The sequence below is a fragment of the Cimex lectularius genome, unplaced genomic scaffold, assembly GCF_000648675.2.
Source record: "Cimex lectularius strain Harlan isolate CLEC.00 unplaced genomic scaffold, Clec_2.1 scaffold172, whole genome shotgun sequence".
Classification (NCBI taxonomy): Eukaryota; Metazoa; Arthropoda; class Insecta; order Hemiptera; family Cimicidae; genus Cimex; species Cimex lectularius.
Genome location: NW_019392796.1, coordinates 131,003 through 146,203, shown reverse-complemented (window position 1 = coordinate 146,203; position 15,201 = coordinate 131,003). Strand labels below are relative to the sequence as shown.

General features: G+C 34.4%; 2 protein-coding genes across 2 annotated transcripts; one reads left to right on the top strand and one right to left on the bottom strand.

Moving 5' to 3' along the window:
- Window positions 1-1,499: 1,499 nt before the first annotated feature.
- Window positions 1,500-5,811, top strand: LOC106665100. The gene is made up of 3 exons (XM_014391301.2): window positions 1,500-1,763; window positions 5,115-5,410; window positions 5,477-5,811. Exons 1-3 carry the CDS (start codon window positions 1,664-1,666, stop codon window positions 5,726-5,728), a joined length of 648 nt encoding a protein of 215 aa, XP_014246787.1. The 5' UTR covers window positions 1,500-1,663; the 3' UTR covers window positions 5,729-5,811.
- Window positions 5,812-9,515: 3,704 nt separating this feature from the next.
- On the bottom strand, window positions 9,516-13,674 carry LOC106665099 (transcription factor A, mitochondrial). The gene is made up of 5 exons (XM_014391300.1): window positions 13,443-13,674; window positions 13,231-13,388; window positions 9,973-10,178; window positions 9,800-9,895; window positions 9,516-9,687 (listed from the first exon to the last, which is right to left on the bottom strand). Exons 1-5 carry the CDS (start codon window positions 13,514-13,516, stop codon window positions 9,517-9,519), a joined length of 705 nt encoding a protein of 234 aa, XP_014246786.1. The 5' UTR covers window positions 13,517-13,674; the 3' UTR covers window position 9,516.
- Between the last annotated feature and the right edge of the window lie 1,527 nt (window positions 13,675-15,201).

The window sequence follows — 15,201 nt, the reverse complement described above, 5'->3', positions numbered from 1 at the left end:
TCTGATCATTTTGGTCTGCTGAGACATGTACCAGCTTTGTCATTTTTACTGCTGGGCAAATTATTGTAAATCTAGTTTTGTGGACAGCTGGGGGACAAAGACTAGGGAAATTAGCCTAATCAATTCCTGTCAGACTGGCAGATTTAACATCGAACTACTTGCATGTCATGCGCAAGGGTCTACCATTTTATTGATGACCAACACCTTTATGGAATTGTTAGTGGAAATTAAACTTCCTTCATAAAGGAAAATGAATAATAATTCATTACGTGTCGTGTACAAGGGGTCTTACACACACACTTAACAATTTTTTTTTCCTAATGAAATTCCTAGGGCAAAGCCGAGACAAAAGGCAGATGTACTATTGACCTAAATGAGAATAAGACATGCTGATGATTCTGCCACTGTAGTTCTTTTAGCAGTGTAGTAGTAGTAATGGAAACAGCAGTAATAACAAAATAGCGAGTAACATTGCTTAAGCATTACTTAATCCAGCTCCAGTCATTACATCTGTGTAGTTTGATCTATCAAGACATGTTTCAACTTCTAGTTAGGGGACCCCCCAGTAGCCAAGTGGTTAACGTTCTAGCGGTCTGGTGGAACACCGATGTGAAGCGCTAAATGGTGAAAATAAAAAAGACAGTATAGCAAATCATCAATTATTTGTTTTTAATCATATTTGTTCATTTATCATTGTGATCGGGTTTAACCTGGAACGACCTAATAAGACACAATGGCCTGATATACTCTTGGCTTCTGGACCTCATAGGTAAAGTTAAACTTAAGAAAGAGGTGTGACATGACAAACCAACCATTTGGTTTTTATGAAGCTTTAAAGCATTTAAAATCAGGTAAAAATTTACTGGTTACAGATGGAATCCTGACACCATTAATAAAACAGATTACCGAAGTCGCCACCCTGCAGGCCAAAAAGATCATTATTTGTCGATGACATCAATCATGGGTTCAGTTCCCACTGCGCCCCTGGCCCTTTTTTCCAGGGTCACTTTCTCTAAAAAAAATGTGCATATGCATACACATTTATACAAGTCTCCTTGGCAGACATGTTCATAAGGCCATAAAAAACCTAGCCCAGAATGGTCTGTAGTCAGCCCAGATTGACTTCTGAAGATGCTGAGAAGTCAAACTGTATCTGACAGACCAAAGTGATAAAACTACGGTTTAATCACCCTGCAGTCTCCATCAGGAAACGTTTTAATTTATTCTTTAAATGTTTATTTTGCAAAGAGAGGTCATTTACCAAAAATATAAAAAGTATATTTTGGAATATGAAAAAACGTATTAAAAAAACTATCAAATACTGTAATATTCAAGCTTGAGGCAAAAAGGGTCTAATGAAAAAATGTACTATGTTGAAGTGCATGATTTTTTTTAGTTTAATTTTATATGTTATGCCAATGTTATGTTAAAGTTGGTGAATTAATTTGTATACGACGTCATATCGAGGCTGCTTGGGTCAGAAAAGCCAGGTTATCGATAAAAGGTAAACAGGTGATTTTAAAAGGAAGTGACACTTGCTTTGTCCACAAGCGGAAATTCACGTGTTTTTGAATCAATTTTTCACAATAGTTTTGATCTCGGCGCCCATTTTAAGAAAATACAATTGAATGTGCCCAAAAGTTGGAAATTGCTTCGAATCGAGATGGACCGGCGAGCTCAGATGGAGGCACGGAGGAGGAAAATACTCGCCAATGCAGGATCCAGGCTGGAGAGGATAACGGGACGGCCCGTGGAAATAAAAGGTTCGACTGTTTATTTTCTACCACGATTATATTCAAATATTAATGTTGCACGGTAAAATGTACCAAAAGAGAGTGTTTTCTGCTTTGAGGCGACATTTGAAGTATGTTGAACCCAAACAAAATAAGGCTTCGAAGTACCCAAGAAAAGATAAGAGATGTGATAAAAGTTAAGATAAGAATAATAGATAAGATCAACCATGATTTTAAATATAAATATACTATACAGTTAGTAAGCTGATTGATTTTTCTATACTTCACTGGCTCTCAGATGAAATGTAGATAAAACATCACAAATGCTTTTTTGGTCTGGGGGATGATGTCTGGGATCATCTCTGTGACGTATGGTTGTTGTGTAGACATACTGATTGTGTGTTTTTGTGGAACGAAAATAACCAGGATTATAGATACTTATAGATTGTCATTAATGCAATCTGATGCCGTAAGTGCAAAATGGACTGAACTTGTTAGGACTAGAATTCTAGCTAGACTGTTAACCGGACACTGCATACTCCAGAAACGTATGTATAGATTCAGAGTGGCAGAAAAAAGTCTGTGCAGATATTGCCAGGAAGAAAAAGAGTCAACAGAACTTGTCCTCTGTTTGAGCAAAGGTTATGTAGGCTGCAATTTCTACTTCTGGGAGAGGAAAAGCCCAGGCCTAAAAAGTACACACAGGAGTTCTTGAATAAGTTTTTTTTGTGGGGGTGGATCTGATAAAAAGCCTTGAGTTTAATGAGGAGCTCTAGATTACAATGAAGGTGCACAATAGATTAATACTAGTCGCAGTACACAGGTTGTAATGAGGCCTATCCTACTGTAGACTAATCTAGTCCTAGTTGTTACGGTACCAGAGGCAAGATGGGAAGAACCCAAAAGATGTCTGACAGACCAAACAACTGGTTTAAAGAAACAAACAGTATAAAAAATAAAATTTAATTAATTGATTTGTACCCATCCCAACACCATCATTACCACCTAAGCGGATGACAGAATAATGTCTTCTAACCTCCAACATCCAAGAAAAATGTTTAAGACTTATGCAAAAAGTTAAGGACAAGACTGAAATTCATTTACATTGAAAAAACAATCTTTGAGTTCCGCTGTAAATCATCAAGGAGTTACCGACTTCTAATCTAGTAAGATGTTGCGTATAGCTTATCAAGGCAAACCCTCCCAGCCACATTTCCTCCTACAGACCCATTAGCCTTCTTTTCATAATGTTGAAAATCCTTGAAAGCCCCATTTTAAAATGTTTAATACCCATATGGAATCATTCCTTCTCACCAATTTGGCCCCAACATTATACGATCAAGCAAGATTTCAGAATCATTGACATTTCCTTCGCTCTGGAGAACAAAGCTACTTGCGTGGTTTCTAGATGTGGCCCAGTCTTTTGATAGAATCTGGCACCCAGGCATCTTTTGTAAACTTAAACACTTCCTACCCACCAATTACCATCTTCTTCCAAAATCCTATTTAACTGACTGCTGCTTCAGAGTCTAATGCAGCAGTGAACACTAAGTTTTCAGACCAATTCGAGCCAGCATCCCAAAGGGAACATTTCTTTCTTGGTCTTATCCTAATTTATACTACTGACACCCCAACAGCATCCTTCCTACGCAAATGTTACTGAAAATTGGGTTTCTAAACCAAATCCTAAATTCTTGGATCCAACATTCCAACATCCAACAACGTCTTGAGTTTATCAAAGACTTGTGAAAAAACTGGAGAAGACTGTGCCCTCCCCTTTGCATTAACAACAAGGAGCTTCCTCACAAGTCCACTTATATACTATACCTAGGCAGCTGACTGACATCAAATCCCCACACAAGACTTGAGACAAGTTAACAGAATTAGACCATCAAAATTCAACTTACTTTATAAAAGACCTATGACCACTAAGAACGTAAGGAGTGAACTGTACGGTTCTGTCGTCCAATTCCCAGCTCATTCAATGTTTTTAATAAAAAGTCCTCAGGTAAATTGTCCAAGCTCCTTACTATGTCACCAACCCCAATATCCACAACAATCTCAACATTCCTTTTGTCAATGAACTATCCAATCCTGCCTCCAAAAGTTCCACACCAAGCTTTCTATCTAGCCTGTTCTGTCACCTTAAACAATGATGCCTTGAGACCTCTCGTTTCTTAATCCCTCATATTAAGAGCAAGCTGGTTTCTCATAATTGTGTCCTCCGGGTGCAATGCTGGCCATAGTGCCAGTGCTGTGACTGGGAAAAAATGCATTTTCATATTTGTACATACTATATTCTATGTTACAGTACAACAAATAATGAATGTTCAGAGAAATTAAGTTAAAATTTTATATATGGCTTTCATTGAATATACTAATTTATGATAATGTAAATATGTATTGTGTAATTCCTTCATGGGATCTGAAGTGTGATGATCGTGTACTTTGATCTTTTCCAATCATTTCGGTCCGACTATCATCAGATTTCCTTACTGGAGTTTTCCTTGAATTTATATTATTTACTTGTACGAAAATTCAGCAACTGCAGTTTAGGCTATTCTTGCAAAACTTACCAAACTAGCAGCTTTGTAGGTTCCTTACTTGATTTATAATTCAGGTTCACTAATTTGTACTTCAGCTTAATAAATATCTGCTTCTGGAGGTAAGAACTTGTCGTAAAGGCTGTTTGAATTTAATACAATAAATGTATAGTTCACTCCAAATTTTCCAGAAAATGTTTGACTATGTACCCTTCCAAAAAGCAAGTACATCTGAAGAACGTACTATATTAATACAATTAACTTTTTTTTATAATAAGGCTAAATTGCGACTTTTATAGCAATTATATAAAGTATCAACACTCATATAGAAACCTTGGGAAATTGTAAAAAATAGTAAAGGATTATGGCTTTTATATAAGAAAGGCATAATAATATAATAATAATAAGTCTTCATTAGAAATATATAAATGTGTATATCAAATACAATCACTTGGAAGAGGAAATATTCATGATCGCCTCAACCATCCGAGTGTTGAGAAAGGAGTAATGTTTGGGGCCATTCCATAATTGCTGGATTTACTATGCATATTATATTTAAAATGTTTTATCATTTTTGTATTAACTACCTTCCTATGTTTGTTAATGGGACTTTTAAGATTTTAACAATTAGCTTATTTTTGTTATATCACGGATATTACACGTAATATATTATAATGATGTGCTATTAAGGTTAAAAATATAAAACAAAAACTTTTATGCTTATTTCAGAACAAGAACATAGTCTTAAGATTATGAATAGAATATATAATTTGTGATTCCATACAATTTTTTTTTTATTGAATGGAAAAACCCTTGTTTAAAAGTTATATGCTTTTAGATGTCGATTTTGAGAGCAATGAGCATAAAGGTTGTAATGGTGAATCGAATGGCGCATGCAAGTTTGAAAACTTGCATTACCGTTCTACCTCAGATGAAAACAGAGAAATTATCTCGAGATTGGCCAATCCTTCCGAAGGGAATATAGTCGGAGAGGCTGATGTGTCTGGAAGAGCACCAGGAATGGAAAGGAAGGTTGAAACGACAAAAAACTATTTCGTAGACTGCATAATTTTTATGACTCTAGGAGTCATGATAAGGATCACTTTTGAATATATTCCCGGCCAAATCCCAATGGTATATATTTATTTTTGGTTTATTAAATTTTAACAATTGTTTCTAATAAACCTTTTCATTTTTCAGCCTATGTACATACCTTTTTTCTCGATAGCGATCCCAAGGATATTTTGCTCGCCATGGTATCAAGATTCTTTAGGCGGCATACTTCAGACGGTTCTTACATTGGGCGGTGCATCACATAGGCTAATCATGACGACATTCTCTGCCTTTGCCTTCTGCAGGACACTCTTCAAATTTTTCTCCCTCTACATATTCACTTTTATTGTTACACATTGCCTCGTGGAATCCGAAATTAATCGCTTTTTGAAGCAATAATCGAAACAATGAATCACATTTATTTTTATAATTTAAAAAAAATGTGATATAAACAGCTCAATATAAAATTGGTGCTTTTATAAGTATAAATTTTTTTTTTAATTTTCTTATACACTTATTTATTGGTTCTTAACACTATTAAAATATAAATTGAATGCAAACGAAATATAAAACAAAAGTTGTAAATAAACAAACTGATATTATTTTAATTGTCTTAGAAAAATTGTTATCTTTTAATATTCTTCTATCTTCTTTCTCGGCCTCTTTTCTTTCATCAACGACTTCTTGTGGAATATCTACTTCCTTACTGTCCGTCTTAGGCTTTTTCTAGAAAATAATTATATTTATTCATAAATATTGTAATAACTATTGAAAATATTATTTTATATTAACATTTAATCAACATTTTAGAATTTATATGGACTGAAAAGTAAAATATTTTTATAAAGGCTGTTAGAAACAGTTTACCCAAATGTGTAGTGTAATTTAAGTACAAAATATTTATCAATCGTGCTTATCAAGCCTTCGAATGCTATTGTGATTTGTTGCATTGTAAATTATTGTAATGCATGTTTAATTTTTATTTATTTTACAATACTTAATGTCTAATAATTATGAAAAATATATATGGGATTTTTACGTCATTATTGTTTTGTTTTTTATATTTTAATATTTAACACCATTTTAGAAATTCTATTATTCACTACTTGTTCTTGGTTAAATTGTGAGAGATTATATTATATTAATAATAACATTGTTATCTTTAACGGGGGCATGGTCAAGCCATCTAACTGATCAAAAAGAAAGGTCTATTGTTCTAATAGGGAGTGCGGTGGCTGCAATGATTAAGGCGGTGAGCTGTTGCCACAGCTCTCGTCACAGTATGGTAAACGTCCCGTGTTCTTTTTATCAAAAACACCGACACCCTGAGATTTAAAGACCAAGTGTTGTGAACCCTCGAGAAAGAAAAAATTGATTGGATGTGACAAAAGAAAAACAAAGGTTTCTATGAATCCAGCTTTATACAATCCACTCGATAGTAATTACAACAAAAGTACTAACTATGAAGAAAGCGCACCTGTCACAAACATGGCTGCTTTTAGATCAACACTACTATTAATACCTATGTTAGTATGCCAACGGTTCACATACAAGGCTTGAGTAGCCAAAACAAGCACACAACCCAACATAATCACATATAAGACAAAATAAAATAAAATTAGGTAAAAGAGAATAAAATAAAGAAACAAAGACTAAACTTGATTTCTACTGAAATTATGCTAGGTAATAAAAATAATGATTATTTGGAGATTGTGAAATGCAGTCTAGTGTGATGTAGGTTTAGAAAAACATTTTCTTTATCGTGCCAACGTTTCGGTCTTTATTGAGATCATCTTCAGGGCTCAAAGTGTTTGTTTTCTGTGTAGATGTGTCATTATTGTGTGTCGTGTTGAGAGTGCCCAACAGTACAGTGCCCTGGGCACTCTCAACACGACCCACAATAATGACACATTTACAAAAAAATGTTTTTCCAAACCTATGTCACACCAGACCGCACCTCACCATCTTCAAATAATCATTAACTAATGGTCACTAAACACCACACAAAATAAAAATATGTTGATTCTATTATATTATCTATGAAAGAAGAATATAAAGTGTAAAAGAAGGCAATAGATATAATTTTTTAATAAAAAAGGAATGATCTCTTTTTAAAATCTCCTCTGACCCCCTCTCACTTGAGCAGCACATGCACATGCACACAAATACAAAACAACTGGACGCTAATATTTTGTTGTGTATTTCAATTTATATGTATCTGTATCATATTAATTGCAATATACTTATTTTAATGAGATCAGAAATTCAAGTTTTAATTTTAAAAAATTATTTAGGGATGGTTAGGGAATTAAATTATTTAATTATGATGGTTTGAAAGAAAATTCACCAAAACATTGGAAAATCATTTAGTGAGAGATTAAAAATTTAACTAACCAGGAAAGGACTTTAAGTCTTCTAGGTGTTGAGTAAATAAACAATCTGATTTCGTCTTGTGAAACCCTATTCTTCAGCAAGAGCTATAAAGCTGTTCAACGCTTGTTGGAGGCGGCAAACAATGGCTAGCCAATCTCTTTATCGTGCCAGAACGTTCTGGGCCAATTCATTGTGGGTGTTAATCCCTACATTATCCAAGAAATGGGTAACAACGGGGGCTACATGCGGTCAAGCATTAACACAAAGTTGTACCAAATAAATGGAGCGAACGGGACCACAGCACCAGAAAAACTTCCTCAAATGTACCTAAATGCGGTCCATTTAGGTTAAGATCCATTCTGTTTGATAATCAGTTGTGTGGGCATTCACTTTGATTCTACGCATACCATATCTGACTGTCTGTGACTCAAGCATGGCACATAAAGCAAAGCGTTCTCCACATCTCTACACACATTCCTTGTCAGCTACCAAACCTGCACTCGTCTGTTAAGAGAACACCCATTGTTTAAGTGTCCAAGCGAGATGCCAATTTGTGAATAGGTGCCTTTCTACTCATGCCTTTCCACTATTAGAGAATCTGATATGGGACATCAAAATACTAGGCTATTCTCACAAAACCTTCTGATGACTATTTTATAGCTTATTACACTATGGACCATTTGGAGTTGACTATATCAAGGAAGCTAATAAATGACGGTTCTGTAGATAAGAGCAATAAAAAAGCCGTCGTACATTGTGGTCGACCAATACCTTCTTTTCGACTGAGACGAAAATGCCATAGACTATAGTGGACGGTAGAAGCGTGGCACACCCAAGATTTGAGCTGAGGGAGATCTCATGCCATTTTGCCATATTTGACGGTGAGGATAGTCTACAGGAATTTATGTCTTGTATACACCAAAGTGCAGATTCAAAGTGAGAGCAAATAATGTTATTACTAAAAAATTCATTAGAGTTCGTGGTCCAATTGACTGAATAACGTTTTTCAATTAATTTTGGTTGAGATAAAAAAAAGTCAGTCACGAGCGGGAAGTTCGTGTCCGAGTGGATCGAAGTCACGATAGCTCAAGTGGTAGAGCAGCAGCTTATTTAGCCGAGGGTCGTGGGTTCGAATCCCGCTCGTAACACTGATTTCTTTATCTCAACCAATACCTTATATAAAGATTAATTAATTGAAAAACGTTATTACTATTATTTATTGTTTGCTATTAATATTAAACCGGCAAAGTATAGTTTTATTTCATGCATTCATGCGACTAATACCCACAAGCTTTCTTCCTTTTTGTTTGAAAAGTCAAGAATACTATACAAAAACATCATTTATCAATTTATTTTCTCTTCAAATTTTAGTACAAAATACAAACACCCTACATATTTCAAAAATATAATGGCTTATAGAACTTTATGTACATACCAAGTAGTTATACTTAAATACAAGTTTTACATGCAAAAAAAAACAGTACAAATCAGTAGTAGTTGGATTTTAAAAATTTAAATTATTAAACATACTTATTTTGTAAATTGTAACTTGTGTATGCAAAATGGCATATATTCTATTGCTTACAAATATTTGAAAACAAAAAATATATATAACGGAAGTAGGGTAGGATTAATAAATTATCAAAAATTTAACAGAATCAAAAATCCTTGAGATCAAATAATTAACTGTAGTGTTAGGTAAAACAAGCGGGCTATAGAGAATGGTTAGTAAGAATCAAAAAATTGTGTAAAACTAACAATAAAAAACTAAATATTAGGAAACAATACAATTGTTTGAAAGCAACTTCAGTACATTAAGGTGTAATCCGCACCACATCCGTGTTTCCTTCTTTTATCATCTGTTGCTCCCACTGATTAAGTTTTTTCTTGTACATCTCCCAATCAGATTTGTACTTATCGGTGTATTTCTTTTTCGCAGAATCTGGAAGTTCTTCCCACATTTTTCCTAGTCGTTTTTGCCATTCCTTTAAAAAATATTACATAATATTTATTTTAAAACTTATTAAAGCTGATCAGGTTTATTTTTGTCTTTTGAAAAATTATAAGATTCTGAGTTATTTATTTTATTAATATTACCGCAGATGGTAAAGATCCTCTTTCTGATGCTTTCTCTAATGAGAATATGAAATAGGGTGGAACTGGCTTCTTTGGACAACCCAAATCATTCCTTTTCTATACGTAGAAATTAATTTAATTAAAAAATAAATAAAATTAAAAACCTTCTAGCTATTTATCTGCACATTCATTACCTTTCTGAGAAGCTTTTTATGTTTTGCAATTTTAATATCTAGTTTGGCCTGTAGTAATTTTTCTTTATCACTTGTGCTCAATTTCTCATCATACTCTTTACACAAGCTTTGGTATTTTTCCAACTCTAATTTGTACTTATCCATCAGCTTGCTTTTTGTCGCCTCGTCGATCAACTTCCATTTTTCAGAGATTAATTTTGTCATTTCTGAAACAAAAGAAATGAATGATATTAAAACTTCAAACAAACACAAAATTATTTACATGATTACTGATTTATGCAAGCTCAAACATGTACACATACACATGTTGAGTTGAGCCTACCATTTCTTGCAGTCCACCAGCAATTCTGGCTTTTGAAATTTACAATAAATTAATGCCAGGCCTAGAGAATCAATCATCCCGGGATTTGACAGCCTGGGGCTAGTCTTATCTGTCTAGCCACCAATGTTGGGATCTAGGGTTTATCAACAAATCATTTCAGCCCCCATCACAATCACTTCCTAAATTCACACCCATTCATGCTCTCACTCACTCTTAAATATATTTACATGGATTCATTCACTCAGTTAGCATGGTGGAGTACTTGTATTCCTCCATCACCCTTTATACCTATTATATAACTAACCTCAATATGCTGCCACCGCCCCTCGCACATTACACGCTCACATTGATAAATACATTCACCCTCAACACTCACTAGAAGACACAAAACTATCAACCTGCAATAAAACAACCCTGTTGCATCTAAGAATTGCAACAGAGACCCAAATACACGCTGCCTTGCTCAAGCACAATTCTCGTATCGAGTGATGTTCCTATGTGCTCTCCATATGGAGCCAAGGATTGGTACTCTTCAATTAAGTGTGACATATTGAGCAACCTTTCTCGTGCTTGATATATATGCGGGATTTAGCAAAAATGTAAGTCTCTGTGTGTCAACCTTGCCTGGCCTATTCTTATTCGAGTAAGGATGATCTCCAAGGGCTATCTATCCACATTGCTCTTGATATGAGAACTTGTCGACTGTTCAGGCACATTGATAATGCCACTTTCTTTTAATCATGTTCTTTATTACATTTTTAGCAACAGAGGGCTGGATTATGGTGGTCATGTCCTGCCCTTAGCCATTTCGTCCGCCTTTTCATTACCCTATGTGTCTGGGGACACAGAAAACCTCCAGTTTTGCGAAGATGCTCCAGTTCGTGGTATCTTTCCGTCTGGAGCACCACGATAATATTGTCTGAGAACCAAAAGCTGAAACCACGCTGAGGCATGCAGCCAAGGATTGCAGACAAGGTAGGCAGAGCCACCATTTTCTCAAATCACAAGCATGTGGCAAATTGCATACAATTCTGCCGTGTAAATAGTACAGTGTGGTGATAGTGACCACAAAGCAAGCACTGGTACACATAAAAACAGAAGTATAAAACTTCTCTCTACAGCAAAAAACAACTATGGTTATCATTGCATTTTTTGAGTCACAGTTAGTTTGTGTAGATAAACCATTGATAAAGAAACAAGGTGAGGGTTCCCAAGACTGGAGAGAGCAGAAATACACTCCCGTCCTAAGCTCTGTGTGGATAAACACTTTTAAAACATAAATCATTAAATACCGTTTATTTATAGAATGAATTTAACTAACAATTTATTACCTGGTTTTGCTCATAATAATGCATTGAGAGCAAAAGAGGTGATGCGTTTGTGATCACGCTGTGTGACTGTCCGTGGCATGCACTTGATATCGAACAGATGTGCACACCCTACCAACATGCCAACAAGGCATTGGGTCATGACGCATTGTGTTGTGTTGGGTGTGTTCCCTGCTTAAGTGCTTACACTGCCAATCAAACTCACCTTCCAATATAACAACTGAACTGCCGAGCTGAGGCCTATTTTGGCAGAAAGAGGCTGGATATGGGACCATACCACCAACCCACTGACCTACAGACTCCCACAACTTTCTTTTTTGTTACTTATTGGCTTGTAGAATAAGTATGTAACATTTTTCAGTCATTTAATTTTATCTTAACCAGTCTGCAAAGAGTTAAATATAATGTGACTGAATGGAACACCGCTACTAATACTAAGGTGTATTGACTTTTGAGTCACTAGTGACTTAAGTTGCTCAGTTTCAGGTGATTTTCAAGATGGATGATCAACAGTTAAACATAAGAAGTTGAAAAACAACCGGTTTTATACATCTCTATGCTTCCTGGAGGAACACTGAAACACAAGACAACACTGAAAAGGCTTGGACATGAAATTGGAAAAACTCAAACTGTTGAAATTCTCAACGGACGGAAACTTTTCTGGATTCTCACTATCACATCATATACTGACAAGGAAGTGCTTCTTGAACAAAAGTAGTGTTTTGTTTTTGTTACGACTTTGTATTTGCATCAGTTTCCAATTTAGTTGTTTCAAATTCAAATTACTTTCTTCAAATGTAAGATATAAAGCTAAAAATGTAGTTGCTAAAAACTTGGAGTCCTTTAGCGACGACACATAAACGGTGATAGGAATTTCTTTATAGGTAAGAAGGAATAAAAAAAACCATCTTTTCAGTAGTGGTGATAGTATGGTAATATGGCAGCTTCATCGCTTGAATCAACACTTTCAATGAACAAAGACAAAGATGATGTCCCTAGATTTAACCTTTTTTGAGTAACTTTGTAAGTAGATCCACATCACTAATGGGTTAATAATGGATTAGTGATTGAATACTAGTTGAACAGAGTGTAGCTATATAGCAAATGAATGGGAACCACTCAAACCCCTTCACATGCAGTCAACTTGTCCGCCCAGGCAGGTCCTCACTTGTTTATTCAATTTAGAATTCAAAGAATTAATTAAAAGACAATTTGGTGTACTTTACACCAGTTGCTTTGTTGAGGCTACTGTATTCACCATAGAAAGTGTAAATTTCAGCATTGCAATTCGCATTAGACCCACATTTATGGGACATAAGTAGAGTATACTGGCACTATTAGGACTTGGCTGGTCTTCAAAGAAATTTGAGATCGACTATAAAAAAAAACCTAAGTATGTCAATACATAGACAGACATATTTAAGATTGTTTTGCCCTTATGATGACCTTAAAATCTGATCAAAAGCTTAGCAGTAACAACTAAATATTTTTTCTTTTCTTTTCTTTTTTTCAAGACTATACTTTAATCCAGTGTTGAAGAGTAAGAAATTGGTTTTTCCAACACTGAGATATAAATAAATATTAAACATGTCCAGTTATCCAATATACCTATGAGATGCATGTTTGGGTTCTCTTTGGCGATTTCTGGCCTGGTTGAGATGGCATATTGGAAAAAGGGCGACAGAGGTTTTTTCGGCTTCGGCACGATGCCCAGCTTCTCTTCTAGGGTCACCTTCGCCATATTTGGGACGCATGACGATGAAATTCTGAAAAAAAAAAGTTTAAAATTCTAAAACACTCCCAAAAACACATTGTCTCACATGCGCCTTGAGGCGTACAGACAGCTCAGACGTAAATTGCCGAGTCTGACTGATAGGCCGGGCAAAGCTGACATTTTTCACTTTACTACAAACAAAAATTATTGGGGAAAAAAAGTGTTTTAAAAGCTCTCCTATAAATTCGAATAGAGGAGCTTTTCTTTGTTTACATCTCTTTTCAACTTTGGAAAAAGCGAGTTTTTGAAACGCCAGGTTGTATTTGCAATTTCTTACATTATCGATTGACAAAAGTGACTATGTCGATTTATTTTGAACAAAATCGATTCTTGTTCTAAAAAAGTCAAATTTTTTTGAAAATTGTTGATTTTCACTAAACTATTTTAAACCAACGAGTGAAAGCAAAAAACTATTAGAAATAAATAAAGTTACTTATAAATACGTCAAAAATGTTTAATAATATTTTTCACTTTATTGTGCTCATTTATTTTTATTTTATTTCATTTATTTTAAAGGTACAAATAGGGCTTTAAGCCCTCCCTACATGTACATATATTAGAAATAAATTTAGTTTTATAAACATAGTAAAATAATAATAATAGCAATAATAAGAATAATATTCAATTAATTAAGGTTTTTAAGTTGAGATAAAAAAATCAGTGTCACGAGCGGGATTCGAACCCAGGAGGGATCGAAGTCACGATAGCTCAAGTAGTAGAGTAGCGGCGTATCAAGCTGAAGGTCGTGGGTTCGAATCCCGCTCGTGACACTGATTTTTTTTATCTCAACTTAAAAACCTTAATTAATTGAATGTTATTAATTGGTCAAGCGGACCACGAAAAATAGTGAATAAGAATAATAGTCAACTGTCGCACTTTGCAACCCTTTAGGCAAAGGCTGAACCTTTTGAGTGATTTAAAGTAGTTACTAGGTCACTAGGTAGAGCACTTTTCAGTTTTCTTAAATTTATTGGAATTTATAATGAGATTTAGGCCATTTCCCAACTTTTATTATTATTATTATTTTTGGCCATTCAAGCCTATGGGAAATATTTAAAGTATGGAACAAAAATATGTAATTCTAATTAAAGAAGAGGAATAAATTTTGTTTTAATTATTTTTGCATACATTTGGTCTTCCAAATTATGTATTTTAAAAGGATATATTAAAACTTTGGATAGCAATAGGATAAATTAGATTATGAGCTTAATAGCATTCAGAAGGGATGTGGCTAACTTAAGATAAATGTTTTAAATGTAACAGTTAGGGCATGAAATGACCTTAGCCATTAAAGGTAATAATATAATAATAATAAAGACAATTAGAATAATCCATATACGTATTTAGTAGTCACAATTGACCAAATTAACTATTTTTATTAATTATACGTTTAATCTAAGGTCTTGGTTAAGGTGAAAAGGAAGTGTCAAGAGTGGAGTTCGAACCCACAAAGCCGAAGGTCAAAGGTTTTTAATTTATTTTATTTTTGAATTTAATTTAATTTTGTTTAATGGCCTTATGAATATTAGCCTTTTGAGTACATAGTTGAGTAGTTGACTGTTTCGATGTAGTTTTGGGGAAGGATAAAAAAGGGCCAGGGATGATGATGTTATCTATCATGCTGACCATTTGGCTAATACGGTCCCCCATGATCATTGGTTCGAATTCCACTCATGACACTTGCTTTTTTCATATCAACCAAGACCTTAGTTTAAAAGTATAATTAATTAAAATAATAATAATAAAACATATAATTATTAAAATTAAAATTATTTAATCTCCAATGAGTAGACATCCATCTCTAA